Source organism: Haemaphysalis longicornis, unplaced genomic scaffold (assembly GCF_048455015.1).
Source record: "Haemaphysalis longicornis isolate Haplotype H1 unplaced genomic scaffold, Haemaphysalis longicornis Haplotype H1 scaffold_3, whole genome shotgun sequence".
Taxonomy (NCBI): Eukaryota; Metazoa; Arthropoda; class Arachnida; order Ixodida; family Ixodidae; genus Haemaphysalis; species Haemaphysalis longicornis.
In genome coordinates this window covers 76,408,981-76,427,464 of record NW_027526335.1, presented here as the reverse complement: position 1 = coordinate 76,427,464, position 18,484 = coordinate 76,408,981, and the positions used below count along the sequence as shown (strand labels likewise).

At 50.5% G+C, this 18,484-nt stretch overlaps 1 protein-coding gene across 2 annotated transcripts in view; it reads right to left on the bottom strand.

The window, feature by feature from the left end:
- Nucleotides 1–499: 499 nt before the first annotated feature.
- The window catches only part of LOC144174647 (sodium/potassium-transporting ATPase subunit beta-233-like), a 55,945-nt gene continuing 37,960 nt past the window's right edge, over nucleotides 500–18,484 (bottom strand). Inside the window, exons 1-2 of one of the 2 annotated variants that reach the window (XM_077703434.1) lie at nucleotides 4,244–4,405; nucleotides 500–3,828 (exon numbers count right to left, since the gene is read on the bottom strand). In XM_077703434.1, coding sequence (XP_077559560.1) covers nucleotides 2,863–3,798 — 936 coding nt within the window. In that variant the 5' untranslated portion in view covers nucleotides 3,799–3,828; nucleotides 4,244–4,405 and the 3' untranslated portion in view covers nucleotides 500–2,862. Of the gene's footprint in view, nucleotides 3,829–4,243; nucleotides 4,406–18,484 lie in introns of those variants that run through there. The other variant, XM_077703433.1, reaches the window with a different exon arrangement.

The window sequence follows — 18,484 nt, the reverse complement described above, 5'->3', positions numbered from 1 at the left end:
TTCTGCATTTTTGTGGTTATCGCTTTTTGATTCCGTAATGTCTATCCACATCTGAAATACATATTCGCGGAAAGCTTGTTTTTTGTGAAATGCTTTGCCTTTAAGATGTGTTTAATTCAATCCAGCCCTACACGTGATTTCACGGCTGACTCGCAGCTTACCTCAATTGTTAGACTGACCTACCGCGATTTGCGCTGATTCGAAGTTCGAACCCTTACCTGAGATAATTTTTTTTATTTGAAAGATTTCGAGAGGTGAAAGTACATTACACATAAGGTGGTGGGCAAGAGGCTACAGCCTGACGAGGCCCTTCCTCCCAAAGTAGCTTGCACCGAAGTCGGGAGCAGCACACATCACAAAATCGTCGTTAACTCCGTCGTTAACTCCGAACTTTCTGAGACAGCTGGACAGCTTTCCTTTGTAGTCATGTGAATTGCGTCCGGGCGGATGATCCTACCCCTAAAAACGGTCGTCTGATGAGAAAAGAAGTTGACAGGAATCCCTGTTTTTATTGTAAAGACTCGTTTATTGCTCTCAAAACAACAATGTTATCAACGAGCGCAGCACATGGCAAAAGACACACAAATCGTTTACGGTGAACAACCGCCTGTTTGTACAATACCGCAATGCGGGCTTCCATTGCATTTCGTTAACATAACACAATGGCGTTTCTTGTCAACCGGGACTAGATTCACAACAAACATCGCGAAAAATAAACCCCTCTACGCCGTCCACCGACAGAGCGCACAAAGAGACGCATCAAATGATATATTTGTGATAGGAGTTCGTGTTCTAGAGTACGAGAGGGCATCGCACAGGAAAGAAGCGAGGCGAACAATGTCCTTCGCTGATTCGTCGTAACGTGAGCTTAACCTTTTTGGACTGCTGAATAAGTCTCTCTTTCTGTCTCGCGCGCGCGCGCTGCCAGGCTTTGTCGCGAATTCAAAAGGTTGAAGGGGGGACGAGTTTGAGAGGAAAGTAGATTTGCAATGCTATTCGAATGTTTGAGGACACCCTTTCAGTGTCGCGGCCTTGGAAGTAATCTGCCAGAGACATATATCAGCACTCCCCTATTCACTAATCTCAATCCCCGTGCGTTTCCCTATACAGGAGCGACATTTTAATCGCTGCGAATACGCACTTTTCCCTGCGACCTGCGCAAATTGATCTGAACAACTCATAAAAGTAGTAGCAAGCGCCACGAACTGTCGTCTGCTCTCGGGCAGAAATTGGTCAGGGATCGTGGCCAGATGCAGAGAATGGTTGGCACGCGTCAGAAATAATGCTCACCGATTGTCTAAGCCTAACGTCAAGTTTCCATGATGTGGTTCAATGGTTTGAGATAAACAAGGCACCGTTTACCTGTACCGGTCGGTCTCTTGCCTACAGAATCTCTTGATGAACCTGTCCCTATTTTAATATGTGTGGCCGATAAAAACGAAGCAACCATCCCTTCCTGCGTAGTGATTGCACACCCAGGCCCATTACCGAATTCCAATATTAGTCCTCACTAACCGTAAACAACAAAGCCTCCGTAAAAAATTAAAGGAAAGGAAAGGAAAGAACAGAAAGAAACAAACGGACACTGTAACACCTCCTAATGAAAATTTTAGCTGGAATAATGTAAATAACAACACCCCGAAAAGGAAAATTCGCAGAGAATTTATCTCACAGATTCAATCGCATGATATGCACAGGGAAGCTAGCTTACCGCGACAGGTTGTTTCTGCCAATGTCTTGCAAATATGGCAGGCAGACCAAGCTATCATTTTCAAGTTTTGTGAGCAGCCGCGTCACTTGGGTATGTGAAGGCGACACCGACCCGAGGAAGGGTATTAAAGTGCGGTATTTACAGTAGCAACTTATTGTCCACAACAAAACAACGGGAATAATAAATTAAAATCATGATAAATTATGAAAAGCTACGAAAAAGGCGGCCAAGTACAGAATGTCTCATCTGGCCAACGGCGAAGCCTGTCATCTCAGCCAGGCTCATTATTGATGCAAGCTTTAAGTAGAGCTTGTGCGTGGTTTCCCTTTCGTTCCAAAAAGCGGTGACCTTAGAGTAAATATGACAAAAGGCGGTTTTCTAGTGCGCCTGACACGCACGAAAAGAAGCTACTACATGCAGCGCTTACTTGGAAGATCACATCTTTTTGCTTTCAATTTCCGGACTGTGTTTTGGAGCGGTCTATATACTAATTTCTGCTGCTTAAGCCCTAGTGCCCTTACTCCCCCTAGAGACAAATTGTAGCTCGTATTTGGAAGCGACAATTTTCATTTGTGTTTGAGATACGCACGTATGTGTACATATACAAGTCCCTGTTAAGATCCAAGCACAGGCGTCAGACCGCACTATAGTTCATCGTGTCCTCATCACTGTCTTTTCACAGGCGTGTGGTTGCTTTTACAGAAGCACATTTCGTGTCCCACTTGTGGGGACACGCGCCAAAACGGTGACCTTTCTTCTTCTCACAACTCCTCACCGAGGTTTGGTCACGCACTGGTAACGGCACTTGAGTGAAACTGTCAGTTGTAGCGAAACAGGGTCCCCAGCGACGTTTAGCAACACCTCCTCTGTCGCTAGCTTGCCGGGTACAGTCTCAACCGAAGGCTCTCAGCCGGAGTAACCAGCCGGAGTAACCATCACACCTCCTCTTGGGAGCACGTGCCCAGGCATCCGAAGAGACCCGTGTCTGGCATAGTATCAGCTGCGTGTTTTGCTTGTCCACCGGGGATACGTTGCTGCCAGGCTCGTGACGTGACCTCCGGCAGAGATGACGCCAGTCCATGGCGTCAGCTGCCTCGCAAAGAGGAGCTGCTCATCTTTGGTTGGAACTCTTTCCGCCGAGCCGCGAACGCTCACATGACGAGAAGCTTGAAGGTGAGCTTGCCGTTTCCGGACTGGTCGAGGTTTTTGGCCCAAAATCGGCACGTGACCCAGATCTCCGTGCGTAGCGGCGGATTGGGGAAGTGGAGCATGAGCAGCGGCGGTTGCCTCGACGCCGGGAAGAAGCGCAGCGGGAAGCCGTGGTACGGCGAGTAGCGGATGTCGATGTCCCTGTTGATGTGCTCGCTCTTGCACGTCACGTACAGCAGGCCCGGGTCGTACGCCTCACGCACTTCCTCCGGAACGGACGCCAGGTCCGCGGGCGCCAGGGGCTGCGGCCTCCAGTCCGGGGCGCGCCGGAACACGAGCGCCACGCAGGGCGCGCCCTCGCGGTACCCGAAGAAGTCGCTCGCGCTGCAGTTGTCGCTGACCAGGCCGACGGGGAACGGGCAGCGGCCGCCCGGGTCGCAGCGGGCGCCTCCCCCGCCGCCGCTCTCGGCAGCGTAGCTGTCGAGCAGAGAGCGTAGCTGCCGCGACTGGGACTGCCAGGCGGTGGGGTTCTTGCGGTGCACGACGATGGTGTTGGTGCGGTCGACAAGGTCCTGGGGCTTGGGAACCACGTCTACAGCGACGTCCAGGGGTAGCCGCCGGTAGCGGGCCTGCTGCCGCGACGGGTGGCCGATGTGGCGCGACAGGAGCACGGCTGCCACGACGACGGCCACGATGATGGCGGTGCAGATGAGCGAGACGAGGCAGACGAAGGTGACGATGCGCCTGGCCGGATTCCAGGGCGGGATCGAGGTCTGGCTCGACGGCGGCGACGGGCTGGGTGGCGCGGCGCCGTTGGCGGTCGTCGTCGCCGGCCGGAACAGCTTGCCCACGTGCAGCTTGAGGTTGGACACGTGGCCGGCGTCGGGCCCTTCCTGGCAGTGCAGCTGGTGCACCTCTTCCGGGAACGCGCGAGGCATCACCACCGGGTGGCTCTTCAGGCACGGACACTGCGACAAGGAAGAACAGACGGGCACACGGTCAGACGCCTTGGTCGTTGAGAGTAATTGGGCGCCTAATTATCGCTGGAAACACGTGACACAACTCTCTACATCCATCCATCCATACATACATCCATCCATCCACCATACATCCATCCATACATACATATGCGCGCGCCCGCACGCACACACACACACACACACACACACACACACACACACACACACACGCACACGCACACACGCACGCACACACACACACACACACACACACGCACGCACGCACACACACACACACACACACACACACATTCTAACCAAACAAAGCACGTAATAAAAAGTCACATTTCAGTCCAACCAGCTACCGTATGCACATCAGTATCAACAAATCGACAGTACCAAGCAATTAGCCACCTGTAATTACCTAAGTTGTCCCCGTTGAGTTAAGTGACCCGCCCCATGCAGCACAGGGGCTTCACGCCGGCGGTTTCATCCTCAAAGAGCCCTACAAACGTCGGGCCTGTGTCGTCAGTCGCCCACGACGGGCTCCCAGCGTAACAACCCAGCCGCCGCGCCGCTCGAGGAACGATTGAGTCACGCGTGGACTGCTGCTGCTGCTGCCGCGATTGCAAGTGTCGCCACTCGCCAGGCGCGCGCCCCCTCCGACCTCCCAGAGAGCAGAAAACAGCTCCGGGCAGATTTCATCCCGCGATCCGCGCAACAAACACGCCGTCGTGCTGCCCGGGCTTGCTCAAAAGTGGCCCAAGGACCCTTCCCCGACACAAAAGCTTTGGAAAAGGAAGCGCCGCACGTGGCCTCAAGGAATCATGCATCCGCCCGACGACAGCCGCGTCGAGCGTCCATCTGGCGGAGTATTGCGCGAGAGAAGGAACACAGGGTAGTGGAAGGGTTCAATTGAAGGACGACTTCGCCCGAACCCGGCTTGAGTGGCGGCGCGGGCCGAATGGAGTGAACGAGCCGCGCAGAGGCTTCCCACTACTTGGAAGCAGCGGACGATAAAAGAAGTGGGGGAGTCGGAGGAGAAATCCCGGCGCAGGCCCCGTGGACTCGACGCAAGCAATCACAAAGTTCGGGCCTGTTCGCGCTAGCGCCGGGCCGCGGTGGACCACGGGGCGCTAACCACGACACTCACCCGCTGCCGGAGATGGCGAGCCAATTTACGCAGAGGCGATGTAGTTGCTATGGAAACGCGACTTCTTTTTCCTTCACTTTCGCGCCGACAGCCCATCCGTCACCGCGCATAGCTCGCGGCTCGCTTACCTCCGGCGAGGTTATAAATAAGCGCCCGTCCGACATGCGGAGATAGCCCTCTCGCAAATATGAACGAATCACCCTATTCCCGAAGTTGGTTGTCCAGCTGCGCTACATGGTTATCTCGGAGGACGCAGAGGACAAGAAACGGTGGCGCGAAGTTTTGAGATGGACGAGTTCGCCCCTGCTACTTTTAATATGCAACAAAGAAATAAAACAGCAAAAGCCGAACGCAAACACGCTCCCTTATTCTCTCGCGCGCGCCTGCAGAAGTGTTACCCTCAATCATGCGCATCTCCCGCTTCCCTAAGCTGTTTCCAACTCGGAAGACAAGGTCACCCTCTAATAGCAGTGGCCCACTTTTTAGCCGACTACGTACGACCCCGCTTTGCAAAGCTTGGGTCAACCCGCTTTTTTTCCGCCGCCAACGAAGATGCCGTGAAGCTGCGCAGTGCCTTCACAAAGTTCGTATGAACTTTTGGCTTAGGAAGCACTTAGTTGAATCATCATTATCATTATCATCATCATTCTTCTTCTTCTTCTTCTATTCTTCTTCTTCTTCTTCTTTTTCTTCTTCTTCTTCTTATTATTATTATTATTATTATTATTACTGTTGTTGTTGTTGTTGTTGTTAGTAGTAGTAGTAGTAGTAGTTGTTGTAGTAGTAACAGTAGGATTAGTAAGCAATTATTGATGTTAATTAATACTACAAGACTTTAAACGGCGAGCATCGAATGAACAAATACATAATCGACTCCTAATTGCGTGCTTTTTAAATGCGTGTTGGCCTCAGTGAGGAATCCCGCCTGTCCGTCCGTAACGTTTGCTGTGTATCACTTTCGCCGCATACGGAAAGGCTGTTAAAGCGAAAGCTTTCTTAGCCAATGACCTCCCGTAAAAACCCTAACGCAATTCCCCATAGACCGGATGGTCGACTGAAAAGCTCTAATGGGATCTTTGGGCACTCGGCGCGTGCGATAAACCGGGCTCCCATCGTGTCCAATCGGTTACTTGAACATCGCGAAAAGTGAACCCTTCTAGATGAGACAATACACGCATCGATCGCGAAGAAGGAGTACAATAGTGTACCTTTAGCTCATGAAACACCCTATCTGTATGCGTTTCGATCGTTCGTAGATGCGCTTACTTAGTGCACGAAAAGTCGTCGCATGGGTTCGTTTTTCGTTTGCGATTTGGGTCTTTGAAGGCTGGACGACCGATTGGACGCAATCTTAGCGAAAGTTCTAACGTATACTTTCGACGCAGCTTTGATGTGAGAAAGCTTTCGCGCTTCCCTCAACTTCTTTTTTTTTTTTTTTACGGAGGGACGGTAAAGCTTTTAATAAAGGGCCCTATAGGCTTAATATTGCAACGTGGCGACAGAGCAGATGAGACGAACCATGAGGGGGGTGAACAATCTATTTACATTATTTGCATGGCGGCGATCACATAGTCAGCGCAGGGTACGCCAGCCCAATTCTTTGTCGGCGTCGTCGCTGGTCTTTGGTAATGGCTCTGAGGGGCTGTTCGTTTTCGGGTAAAATACACCCCGAACATGTTTCAGGAGGTTCGGGAAAAACCAGATTCCTCCCCGAATGGACCTTTTCAAAGGAGCGATCTGTACAACTGAGGTCTGACATTCCGCCGTCTCATCAGACCTTCTGGAAGCAAGCCCCACAAATACCCCTTCCGAACTCATTGAGTATTGGAATGACTGGCAAATGCTGGCAATGAGAGGCACAGTCCTCCACCCTGGAAGACCCCCCGACCTTCAGCGGTGGCTCTGGGGACCCCACCACCACTCCCTTCTTGACTGCCTCCGATAGACGGGTGCCCATGTATATTTGTAAATAGGTTTTTTTTTTTTTTTTGCCAACGGGCATTCTATCGCAAAAAAAAAAAAAAAATGCTGCAGGCTGGCAAATGCTACGCTGACATTCTTGTGCCTAGCCGATGGACGTTGTGTTGTCGGGAGAGCCTTCTCCCCATCGAGATACGTTCAGCGATCAGACAGGCCTCGAATGAAAACCGAGAAGTTGCGCAAGCGAATCACAATAACGTACGTAAACAAGGATGAGGAAACAATCGATGACCAGCTTTTCTTGCTTCATTTCTTAGAAGTTGTCAATGCTATTTACTGTCATTATTTACTCATTTTCAAACAAAGTCCGAATTTCGGAGAGCATTGTCAAGAAAGCCATAAACTCCCTCCGGTTACCAGCTTAAAATAAATACCGCTTTTTAGGCGTTAGAAGTAAAAAGCTCGTGATAACCTTTTAAAACAAACGGAGTTATCAAGATAACCTTACTACATCTATCGATTGAAATCGGAAACATTCGAATTTCGAAATTGTTTCACAAAAACACCTGATTTCTCCGCGAATATCAGTTCTTAAAATAGCCACCTATTTTTACCGCCCCCCCCCCCCAATTCGTTTTTGAAAAAAAAATATAAAACCCGAAAACGAACACAATCGACCTATATGTCCCGGGAAAATATTTTCATATACGACCGCTTACATGAAATTTCTTCTTAGCAGTGCACCTGTGTAGAGTATTGGAGCTGGCTTAAAAGGGGCTCAATGAGCCTGTATTGAACAAAATGTCCCCGGTCCTTCACATTTTAATAAAGGGCTGTTTATAGCACCAGTGTGAATTTCTTTTCTAGCACTCCATTTGCGGATAATAGTGGAGCCAACTTTAAGGGTTCGCGCTGTATAGAGCTTCAAGTTCATAGGGATTCACCGGGTCTTAAGGAGGTATTTAGTAAAAGCCCTAGGGACTTCATACTTGGGTATAAGACCGCTTATACCGCCTGCTAAAAAAATATGTTCCCAGCAAAGCATTGGTGTATATTAGTGAAGCCAACTTGAAAGGAGCTCTGTGTATAGCGGGGAGTTTTACGCTTACGCATTACCGCCAACTCCAACTTGGGGTTTTCTGGAATTTTTTAATAACGTTTTCTTATCTTCCTTCGTTTATCTTTTTTTTTTGCCGTTGAGCGACCTTTCAACCGGCGTTTCGTGCCACGTGAAATGCTATTAAAAAAACAAAAGGCCTCTTACAACACCTTATTACTAGCTCTTCCTCAAAACGAAACAAAAAAAAGAAAAGAAAACGTGTGCAGGTATCGCTCCGTGTTACAAGTACTTAGCAGAAGCGTAACCGGCGTATTCGCCAGACACCTCTTTTCTTCCCGTACTTTCCGAGAACGCGCCGCCACTCCAAGAGGCGGACGTCATGCCGACGAAAGGGGAGCGGCGGCATCCATTCCGGCCGCACTGACCACCGACACATCGAGGCAGCGTCGGAACGCCCAAGACGCCCTGCGGGAAGCTTGGTCCGGACAGCCGATTGAGCCAAGAAAAATGAGTCTGTCGCCGACGAGAAAGAGAGCGCCAGGAGAAAGAATTCAAAGGCGGGGTCGTCGCCAGAGAGTGTCCTGTCTTCGCCTCGGCGAATATACCTCCTCCTCCGCCTCTTCCTCGGTGGGCTCCAGATTCCGCGAAACGAGAAACGCTGCCCGCACACGGGGGGGAGAGGTGGCGTCACGTAGAAGGGCATCCCGCATCCGCTCTCCGCAAAGACAGAGCGGAGGCTGCCCGGCTGCGCTCGAACTCGGGATGGCAGCAGGAAATGAAGCGGCGGCTGTTTAGCGTCCCTTCTCTCTTCCCTCTTTTTCCCATAAACGGCGTGAAAACCGTGTTTGGAGAAGAAAAGTACCGTACACCCATCGCTTGCTCTTCTTCGCGGCGGGGCCGGACCACTCATCGCCTGCTCCGCTCTCTCATTTCTTCCTTCGCCCACTTCCGGAAACTCGGCGCAGAAGTCAGTCTCGGCCAAGGATAGGAGAGACCGAAGAGGAGGCGGGGGTGATTTAGAGGTTGGGAAGAGGAAGGGGATGTTGGAGGGCTGCCACGGTCTGTTTCACCTTCTTTCGCCCCCCTCGCACTCGCGGAATCCTCGTTAAAGACCACCACTTCCGGCGACCGCAGAAGAGAAACCGCGGCTTCCGGCCCCGTTGTCTCCGCACCCTCCACTTCTTTCTTAAAGACAGTGCGGTACACCGACAGATGAGTCACACGCCGGCTGTTAACTCCTCTCCAACTAAGAAAAAGAAAACATCTTCCCGCACGTGGATTCGCTCACTCCACGGCAATCGTTGCGGCTGCCGTTGTTTCGAAGGGGGAGTGGCAAACGCCGCACCTCCCAGAGGTACTATGCGGCATATGGCGCGGGCAATCGGGTATACAGCTCGCCGGCGCCGCCGGCTCCATTCTTCTTCACGCCGTTGGCGCGACCCGGCTCGTTACTGGGCGAGAAAGCGTCGACCACACCTCGATGTTGGCGATTGGGAGCGCAGAACGCCTTGGAGGAGGGGAGGGGGGGGGGAGGGGGTAGAGACTGTTCATTTGCTACGGCTATCTTTCTTCGACTTTAGGGTTCTGTGCATCGGAGTGACACGAGGGCTACGTAAAAAAAGCGTGCAGCGGATGCATCTGAGGAGATCTGTGCATAACCTGAGTAAACGCGGCGCTGATCTGAGCGAACTTCCGGGAGCGATGTGGTTTAAGAGAGACCCGTTACGACCGCGCGCGTCTGACGGCACTTGGGACCGTACAACAGACATTTAGGTTACTTTAATCTACATTCCTTTGGTTTTCATATCCAGGCGGATAACACAATCCCCGTGCTAACCCATCTTCCACTGCTGCCCACGTTGCCCCTTCAGTAGCAGGCATGAGCATAAGTGTACTCTTGTCATTCAACGATAGTGCTAATAACACAAGGTAAGACACATCTTCCTGTCTACAAATGCGAAAACATTGCGTGATTCGGTAGGTCGGAAATCTGGCGTTCCTGGCGCACAAAATGGCCGGCAGCGTAAAGAACAAACGTGAAAAGTAAAACAAAGTGGCGTAAAGAACAAACGTAAAAAGCAAAACAAAGTTGCGCAAAATTTTGTACGCATGGGAATCGAACCCAGAGCCTCTGGAATGTGAGTCGAGCATCCCGCCCCCTCCTGAACGAGGGCTCTAGCTGAATAAGCGTAAGCTTGGTGAATGCTTCGTGGCTTCGACTTAGAAACGTGTGCGAAGAAGAGGAAGCGGCGGGTGTTCCGTTGCAACTACAGCCAGTCAGAGCCTTGCTGTTTTCTCAGCACGACGAGGTGCTCCCAGGCCTTCTTCCCGTGACGAGAAAGCACACGCAGAACATCTTGCCGAGCTTCACTGGGCTTAAGTAAACGCGTGAGACTCCAGATGCTCAGCGCTGCGTTATGCGTACCGCGTACACGCTCGGCGAATGCGATTCTCTGCCAGCTTTCCCCTAATCTCGCTCTTCTTCTTTTTTTTTTCCTTCCACGGCCTGAACCAACATAAGGCTTAGTCCCCCCCCTGCAGCTTTCTACCACCGCGACTTAACACGAGGAGCACGGCACATTTTAAAAGTTGTCAGCACAAGGAAGAAGTTAAGAGCATTTTTTTCTTCTTCTTCTTGGAACCAAGAAAAGGAATAACAATAATAACGCTTGTCCGCGAAAACATTTCGCACGCGTGTTTACCCTCGCGATGTTTCCCACCGCTCGGGGGCGCCGGGAGAACAGGAAGGAACTTTGTTTGCACTACAAAGTGTCGAAATTTCCCAGGCGTGCATGTCCTATGCCCGGATAAGCTGTGCGAGCGGCGGCGCGGACGGTATAAGCGTTCTATCTCGCCTCGTCAGCAGATTTAACGGCGCAGGCTTCCGGGGAAGTTCGAACTTGGTGTTCGCGTCGACGCATGTCGGCACCTGCTCAAATTTCGCGCTACAAGGGAAAATGTGCAGAGAGATGTCTCGCGTGCGTGTGCGCAAAAAACAGGTAACAAGAGCTGTGCGAGGCGTCAAATTTGCCAGAAGGCGGACCTAAATTGGCTCAAATGCGTTGGAAGTTTCAAGGCAAAAGGAAAGAAAAAGAAAATTGAAGCCATTTTACTTAACGTGAAAGCTGTCGGAAGTGCAGAGCAGTGATTAGCCATAATGGGCTGCGACGCCGTTATCCGCTCACTGCTACGACCCATTACGCTCTTCGCCGCCCTGTCTCACTCTTCTCTTGATGAATGGAAAGGAGTTTTCTCCAATGCAATTCAAATTTCCCGCCTTCGTAGAGCTCGCGCACCCCCTGCAGCCTGGTACAGCGCGAGCAGGAGTTGTTTCTTGCTGTGCTTGCTCGCATCCCGTACGTGCCGGCGCCTTTGCAGTTTTTGGCGGCCACGTTTTTCGCTCACTACCGGAAAAACCACTAAATGGGCGCTGGGTCTGCCGGTTATATACGCAGATTTTGCCTCAAATGTACCTGCAGTTTTCTTTGAGCTAAACAACGGGGAGGTGTATTACACACGCCAGCGGTTCGTGAGTTTCGAACGGTTATTACTATATAAACCACTTGTTTTTCGAAGCCTCTTTCTGTATCCGTAACGCCGTTGGGACTCTACTTGAGTCCGTTATCTCGCTGCGACGCATGATTCCTGCAGTCGCCATTGTGACAGCGAACAAGCATGACGACAAGGCGAGCCCATAAAGTGCTGTGCACTTAAAACAACGACAACAACGGTATCAGCAACAGGAACATCAATACCAATGCCAACACAAAAGCAAAACTAACTGTGCGCGCCACGGTATCAAGTGAATGAAATGCGAGTAAAACAGGAACTGAACTGTGAAATTAAATACAACCGAGGTGCACTAACCGAAAGTTCGAACAGAGTGAGAGAGCGAGAGTGAGAGAGAGAGAGAGAGAGAGAGAGAGAGAGAGAGAGAGAGAGAGAGAGAGAGAGAGAGAGAGAGAGAGAGAGAGAGAGAGAGAGAGAGAGAGAGAGAGAGAGAGAGAGAGAGAGAGAGAGAGAGAGAGAGAGAGAGAGAGAGAGAGAGAGAGAGAGAGAGAGCAAAACGTTTAACGGCCAGTCAGTGGCCCACCTAAAATGTGGAGAGCGAGGTATCGCTGCCTTCAAAATGTACACTATGTACTTTTTGACCTGAAGGCCAGTCTGGGCGGCCCGAACGTCGGTTCTTGGTGGCGGATACTCGTGGACATTCACTATTAAATCGGATGGCGGACTGGGAAGTCCGGAAATGTAAGTAGGACGTTGGGCGAACGGAGATGAATAGGAAAATTCAATTCTTGCGAGCCTGTTTCCGTTCCGCGCGATTTTCCAGGCTCCATCCAACATTGCTTGCAGTTCGCGAGCGGACAGCGCACATCGATTTTTCACTTGACAAGCGCGGGCGCGCGTTGAAGGCACACGTGCGTAGGCGTACGTGAAATATTCGGCCCAATATAATATTGCTCTATAAAAAATACAACAAATGAACGGCACGAAAACGGTGCCAGTGAGGCTGAAAATTTTTCCCGCATCTTCGATCTCCTCGGTGCGAGCATATCATTTGGCCCGTAGCCCGCAATAGTTTATCACGCAACGCCGCTTCAAGTTTCCACCAATTGCCTGCCTTTCATCCTAACACGTCGGTAATGCCACTTCCATGCCTGGATACGTCCCTATGCGCACGCGCGAGGTCAGATTTAAGTTACGCCACTCTAAATGAGCGCATTTTCTTTACGATCGATTGCAGTGAAACAATGATGAACCACTACATATCCTGAGAAGCTACTCCAGAAAAGTGGCACCTTTTGTGAAAGTGGGGAGAGGCAAATCCTTTGATGAGATAACAGCGGTGTGCGTGTCCTTGAAGCAGGGTTCTCGTGCTTCAAGGTCGGCAAACGGAAGTGGCAAAGAAAGCTTTCGGTCCCGTAGTCCCGTAGACTGGTTGTACTCGAACCGTGAACGGTGGTAACGAATTCAAATTGTAAGGGATTCTGAGGGTCTAAAGCATTCATTACACTTGACGTCATTTGCATGCCAGCAAGGCAGGTTCAGCGTGCGTGTTTTGGTCAGGGCACCCGACACGCACGCAGCGCACCGACCGATGGTTGTCAAAACTCTTAATCGGAAGCCTGGGGGTGCATTAGACCACACGCGAGAGTTCACAGCTCTAGAGTGCTAACAATGTAATTAACTAGCATTACCTAGACAATGGTTAACTACTATCGCCGTTGCTTACTAGCGTTGTTCCACTAGCATGAAATTCTTCCCATTGTACAAGCCAATGTCTTGAAGTAAATAAAAATGGAAATAGATCAAAAATAAAACTTCGAAAACCGATTTTTTGTGAGCCCTGTATATATATTCCTGTTGCCGTTGGTTACTGCTGGTAAATTAACTGTGTAATAATTGAATGTCTGCTTATTTTGCAGCTTGAGCTTTCACGATTGGCCGCACAACATCGAAGAGCAGTGAAAAGATGCCGTGTTTGAACAAAAACATAAAAAGCTTTCTGGCTGTATACGCGCTCCACATAAAGACTCGCAAATGTGAACTCTTCACCTCGAGTAAAGGATATTTAAAACAAATTCACGCAGCGGCACACTCTAATTGCGGAGCCCACTCGCATTTCCGCACGTGGCGAGCGAGCCCCAAAAATGAGAAACGAGAAATATCAGAAACAGAACGTCAGAAACCTATATTTCCGCTACGCCGCGGTAGATGATTCGCCCGAATGGAAGCCCTGAAACGTCAAAAATTTGGAGTTACATTTTCATATTAATTTTATATTGCTTTCATGTCTTCGTTGTAGTGAACCACTCACATGTTCACGCTTTGATTTTGTGCGCAGCGTGTGGATGAAAGCGAAATGTAAAATTAAAACATTAAATGTGGCCACGGAGTAAAAAAGAGATTCCGTTTTAAATAGGCACATGCGGAACCGCGAATCAAACACAAATCCAGCCGATCTTTCAAGGGGGCGACGCAATGGGATGAAATTATTTATTGTTTCATTAGTGCGCAAGTTCCAGGTTGGAAAAGTCCAAAAACCTCCGAGGTTTGAATCCCGTGCTCGTACTCTGATGCCTAGCATAACACGACGTTTTTCGCAGAGTATCACACAACTTGAGGGATGATGTATTGAACAACGCTTTATGAAGCAGTTGGTCAACTCAAACATTTCAGCCAGCCAACAAGAGCAATCAATCAATCAATCAATCAATCAATCAATCAATCAATCAATCAATCAATCAATCAATCAATCAATCAATCAATCAATCAATCAATTTGCAAGCATTCGGAGGGTCCACCACAAATTTGTGCGCGTGCTTGTGGCCCATCACAGTGTTACACACCCACAAAATGGCAGATATATGCAAAGGTGTCACAAAACTTTTTCCCGCTGTTTTTCCGCTTAGGAAATATTGTCTCACCTCAGCGGATACCTGATCCACGCGCGTTAAAAAGAACAAGCGAGATTTATTCGGACGCGCGTAATGAAGCAACCGAACAGGGCTTGCCGGGGCCCCTAGAACAAATCTGCACAAGGTCATCCTATATTTTTTTGCCGGGCGCCATCATTTCCCGACGGAGATTTTACCAAGCAAAGGAGAACGGGGACCCAGGTCTAAAGTTCACTCAGCTGATGAAAGTTCCATGACAATTGCTTGTCGGGGGAATAGGGAGGCGGGGCAATAACTGATGCGCATTCTCGTACGCAACGTTCATTCAGATGAGGGTTACGAGTACGCGTATTATACACGGGGAGAAAAAGAAATGACCGGTATGGAATTCATATCCTCCCTTCTTGAACTGACCAACAGACCGTTATAATCATCATCATCATCATCCTCATCATCAGGTTATCTACAGCCTCCAATGAAAACACAAAACTGAGGAAAGGAAAGGAGTTGGAACATTGATGACAACGCTCCCTTACTAACGAACAATATTTAGAAAATTTCAGTTGAAAAATACAAAATGCAGAGACGGATACAGAAATAACATGGTAGCGAAAATAATAAATCCTGTATAGCATACCAGCAACTGTTATCCTTAAGCGAGCCAACATCTGCACTCGATTGTTCACATCCCACAACTGTTTTTCGTTACTTCGCGACTTACCCCGAAGTAGCAACAACTGAGTATGAGGGAATGGGGCCGCCAGCGTGTTGCAAGGGCAATGGCAAATACGAAATCATAAAGACAGCTGTAGCTGAGTTGACGAGCTCTTACAATTTGCAATGTAGCTGAACAAGAACTTCTATTCCATGCTTTTTTTGTTGTTGTCTTCTCCAAAAAAGTACCGGATGCATTCATCGTCAGTTACGGCGCTATACACTTGCCCGTTGTCGTCGAGTTTGGCAAGCCAGAGCAACGGCATGCTCAGTTCCGGGAAGTCGACAGCAGCACTTGAACAAACTGTGCATACAACCGGCGTCTGTCGATGGTACGACAGGAAATGAAGGACGAACCAACGAACGGAGCCCGGGAATTCTATAGCCGAGAGACTATAGACAAGTTGCCCTCACTCGCGCCTGTATGTCTGACCGCCTGTGCATGAATGGACCATATACGGCGTGCGTACAAATACAAACTTTCACCCTTCCTCCATCCTGCTGGCGAAGGCTATTCATAGCGACCGCCAATTCAGATGGCGCGACGGAATTCACTGAAAGCCCAAGCGCGTCGTTCACAAACTCGCGAGCGACGTCACAGGGACACTTTTACCTGGGCGTGTGTTACCCTGTGGGATCCCCCCTCTAACGCGAGCGGCTCTCGCGTGACACAGCGTGCGAGGACTTCACTGGGAGCGGGCGCATAGTTGCCAACCGTTGCGGAACGGCCGGATTTCCCGTCGCGATCGGCGAGCTAGCAAAGCAGAAAGAAGGAGCGAACCAGTTCGTCTGGGCCGTTCGGACAACCGCGGACGAACCGCGCCGCAGCTTTCGCTAATGTATACACACGCGACGCCACGCCCGCGCCGATGTGACCCGGCTGTAGGAATGGCTGAGCCATGTCGTCACCCGCACCGCGCATGCGTCAGTGGTGCTCGCACCTGAACACCACAGGGAATAGCGGATACTATATATATATATATATATATATATATATATATATATATATATATATATATATATATATATATATATATATATATATATATATATATATATATATATATATATATATATATATATATATATATATGTGTGTGTGTGTGTGTGTGTGTGTGTGTGTGTGTGTGTGTGTGTAGGTAAGTAGAGACAGAGGCACACGAGAAAAACATTAAAAATTACACCATCTTCTCACGTGGGAACCCTGAGGGGATGCAAAGGCGTGGAGTAGTAGCGTGTTAATTGGTTGTTAGAGTAAAGACACGTGTAGTAGCGTATTAAATGTCTCCTTTATTTATCGAGAAGTGGGGAACGTTTTGCGGCTTCTCGTTCTCGAAGCGAGGAATCCGCTGTTCGACGCTGGCGTTTCGAAGCGTTGTCACGTTGCCGAACGCCATCTGGATCAGCTACTCGCCGCTGGCGTTTCAAAGCGGCTTCCAGTTTTCGAAGCGAGGAATCCGCTGCTCGACGCTGCCGTTTACGTTCGGCGTCGCGAGCTCTCCTCTGTGCAGCCTTGTCTTCGGAGGTGCTTGCGGTTCTGACAGTGTGCTGGCTGGCGTTAGTTGAAGGTGTTCCAGCCAGTTCGCTAGCGGAATCGTTGGCGTTCATTTGCAGTCATCGGACGGCGCAGTACCGAAGAAGCAACTGAGCGGAGCGCGGACAGGTTTATTTGCAGAGCAGAGGGAGTGGAGAGGAGGAGCAGTGCGCATGCGCGTGATTGGACAGCTGGTGTGCAGAGGGGAGAGGAGGAGGAACGCGCGTAGCGCACAGGTGGTGTGGAGAGGAGGAGCAGCGCGCGCTAGCGCACAGGTGGTGTGGGGAGGGCGAGGGGAGAGAGAGCGGCGTTATCACAGCTGCTGTGGAGAGGAGGAGAGGTGCGGACGCCGGACTCTGGACGACGGAGGGTCGACTAATAGATGCTTTGCATCTAAAAAATAAAAGTTTACTTACGTTTCAGGAAGAGGACTTCCTTTCTTCACTCTGAAGAAAGGAAGTCCTCTTCCTGAAACGGTAGTAAACTGAATGTACGAGGTGTAAGTCTCGTGAGCCTGCTGGACACTGCTTTCCAGCTTCTTTGCGGCTTCAGAGCGAGCAGCGGAAGACCCGAAAATCTGGCGCAGTTGCGTGGTGAAGTCCGACAAGTCACTGATACGGCGCTCATTGTTCAAAAACCACGTCCTGGCTGCTTTGTCCAGGGACCACGACATGTTTTGAAGCTTCGCGTGGTCGTCCCACCATTTCAAAGCGCTGACGCGTGCGAAGGTATCAAGCCACTCCTCGACGTCCTTACCCGGAAGGCCAGTGAACATCGGCGGATCCCGCTGGTGGCTGGTTACGAGAGAGAGAGAGAGAGAGAAATAACTTTATTCACATAAAGGGTTAGGGCGCGGTGGGCACGACCCGAAGGGTCGCGACGACTTCAGCCGCTCGAGTCACGAGCTCCTTCTGGAGCTGGGGGTCCGAGCGTCCCAACGCCTCCATCCACTGGTCAGGAGAATTAATTGGAGGGAATGGGTCCTCATCACAAGCTCACATTTGGTGTTGGATTGTGGCTTTTTCACCGCAGCGGGAACAGAGCGAGGATGGGTAGAGGGAGGGGTGGACATGATGGAGGACGGCTCTGCACGGTAGAGATTCCGTTTGGAGTTGACGCCAGAGGCGTTCTTCCTCCAGAGTGAGGGATGAGTGAGCGGTGGAAGCTTGCGGCGGGAGAGGCGGTAATGCTGTGTGACCTCTCGGAATGTGAGGAGACTGTCCCTGGTCGATCTGGCTCCGTGGAGGGAAGAGTCCACATCGTACGCCCGGGAGACAAGTGCTCGGGCTGCCGTGTGGGCCGTCTCTATCCCTCCAATGCCCGTGTGAGCCGGGACCCATTGGAGTTCGACCGCATCGGATGGCGAATTTAGACCGAGAATTTTGTGTGCCGGGGTAGAAATGAGCCCTTTGGCGAAATTTTGGACGGCCGTTTTCGAATCCGAAAATACAATTTCAGGGGTGGGCCTTTGGGTTATTGCTAGTGCGATTGCCGCCTCTTCCGCGACATGCGGGTGACGGGTGTGAATGGTGAGGGTTGCAAGAGGAGGAGATGACGTGGAGTGAATTACAGCAATGGCGAATGCATCTTTATGCCGATATTCTGCGGCATCGACATAGAGTGTCGCTCGGGAAGGGGGAAATTTTTTATCCAGTGTCGTGGCTCGATGAATCCGCCTGTCAATATGAAATTTTGGGTGCATGTTTTTGGGAATCGGTCGAACGATGATATGATTTCTGATTGATGATAGTAAGGTGGGAAAGCGGCTGAACCCGCACCACCGGGTCGGCTGCTGGTTCCGCTGGCAGGTTCCGCCGTCATAGGCATGACCTCTCGCGGTAAGCGACGGCCCGAACGGAGCTCCAGGGGTGCACTCAGAGATG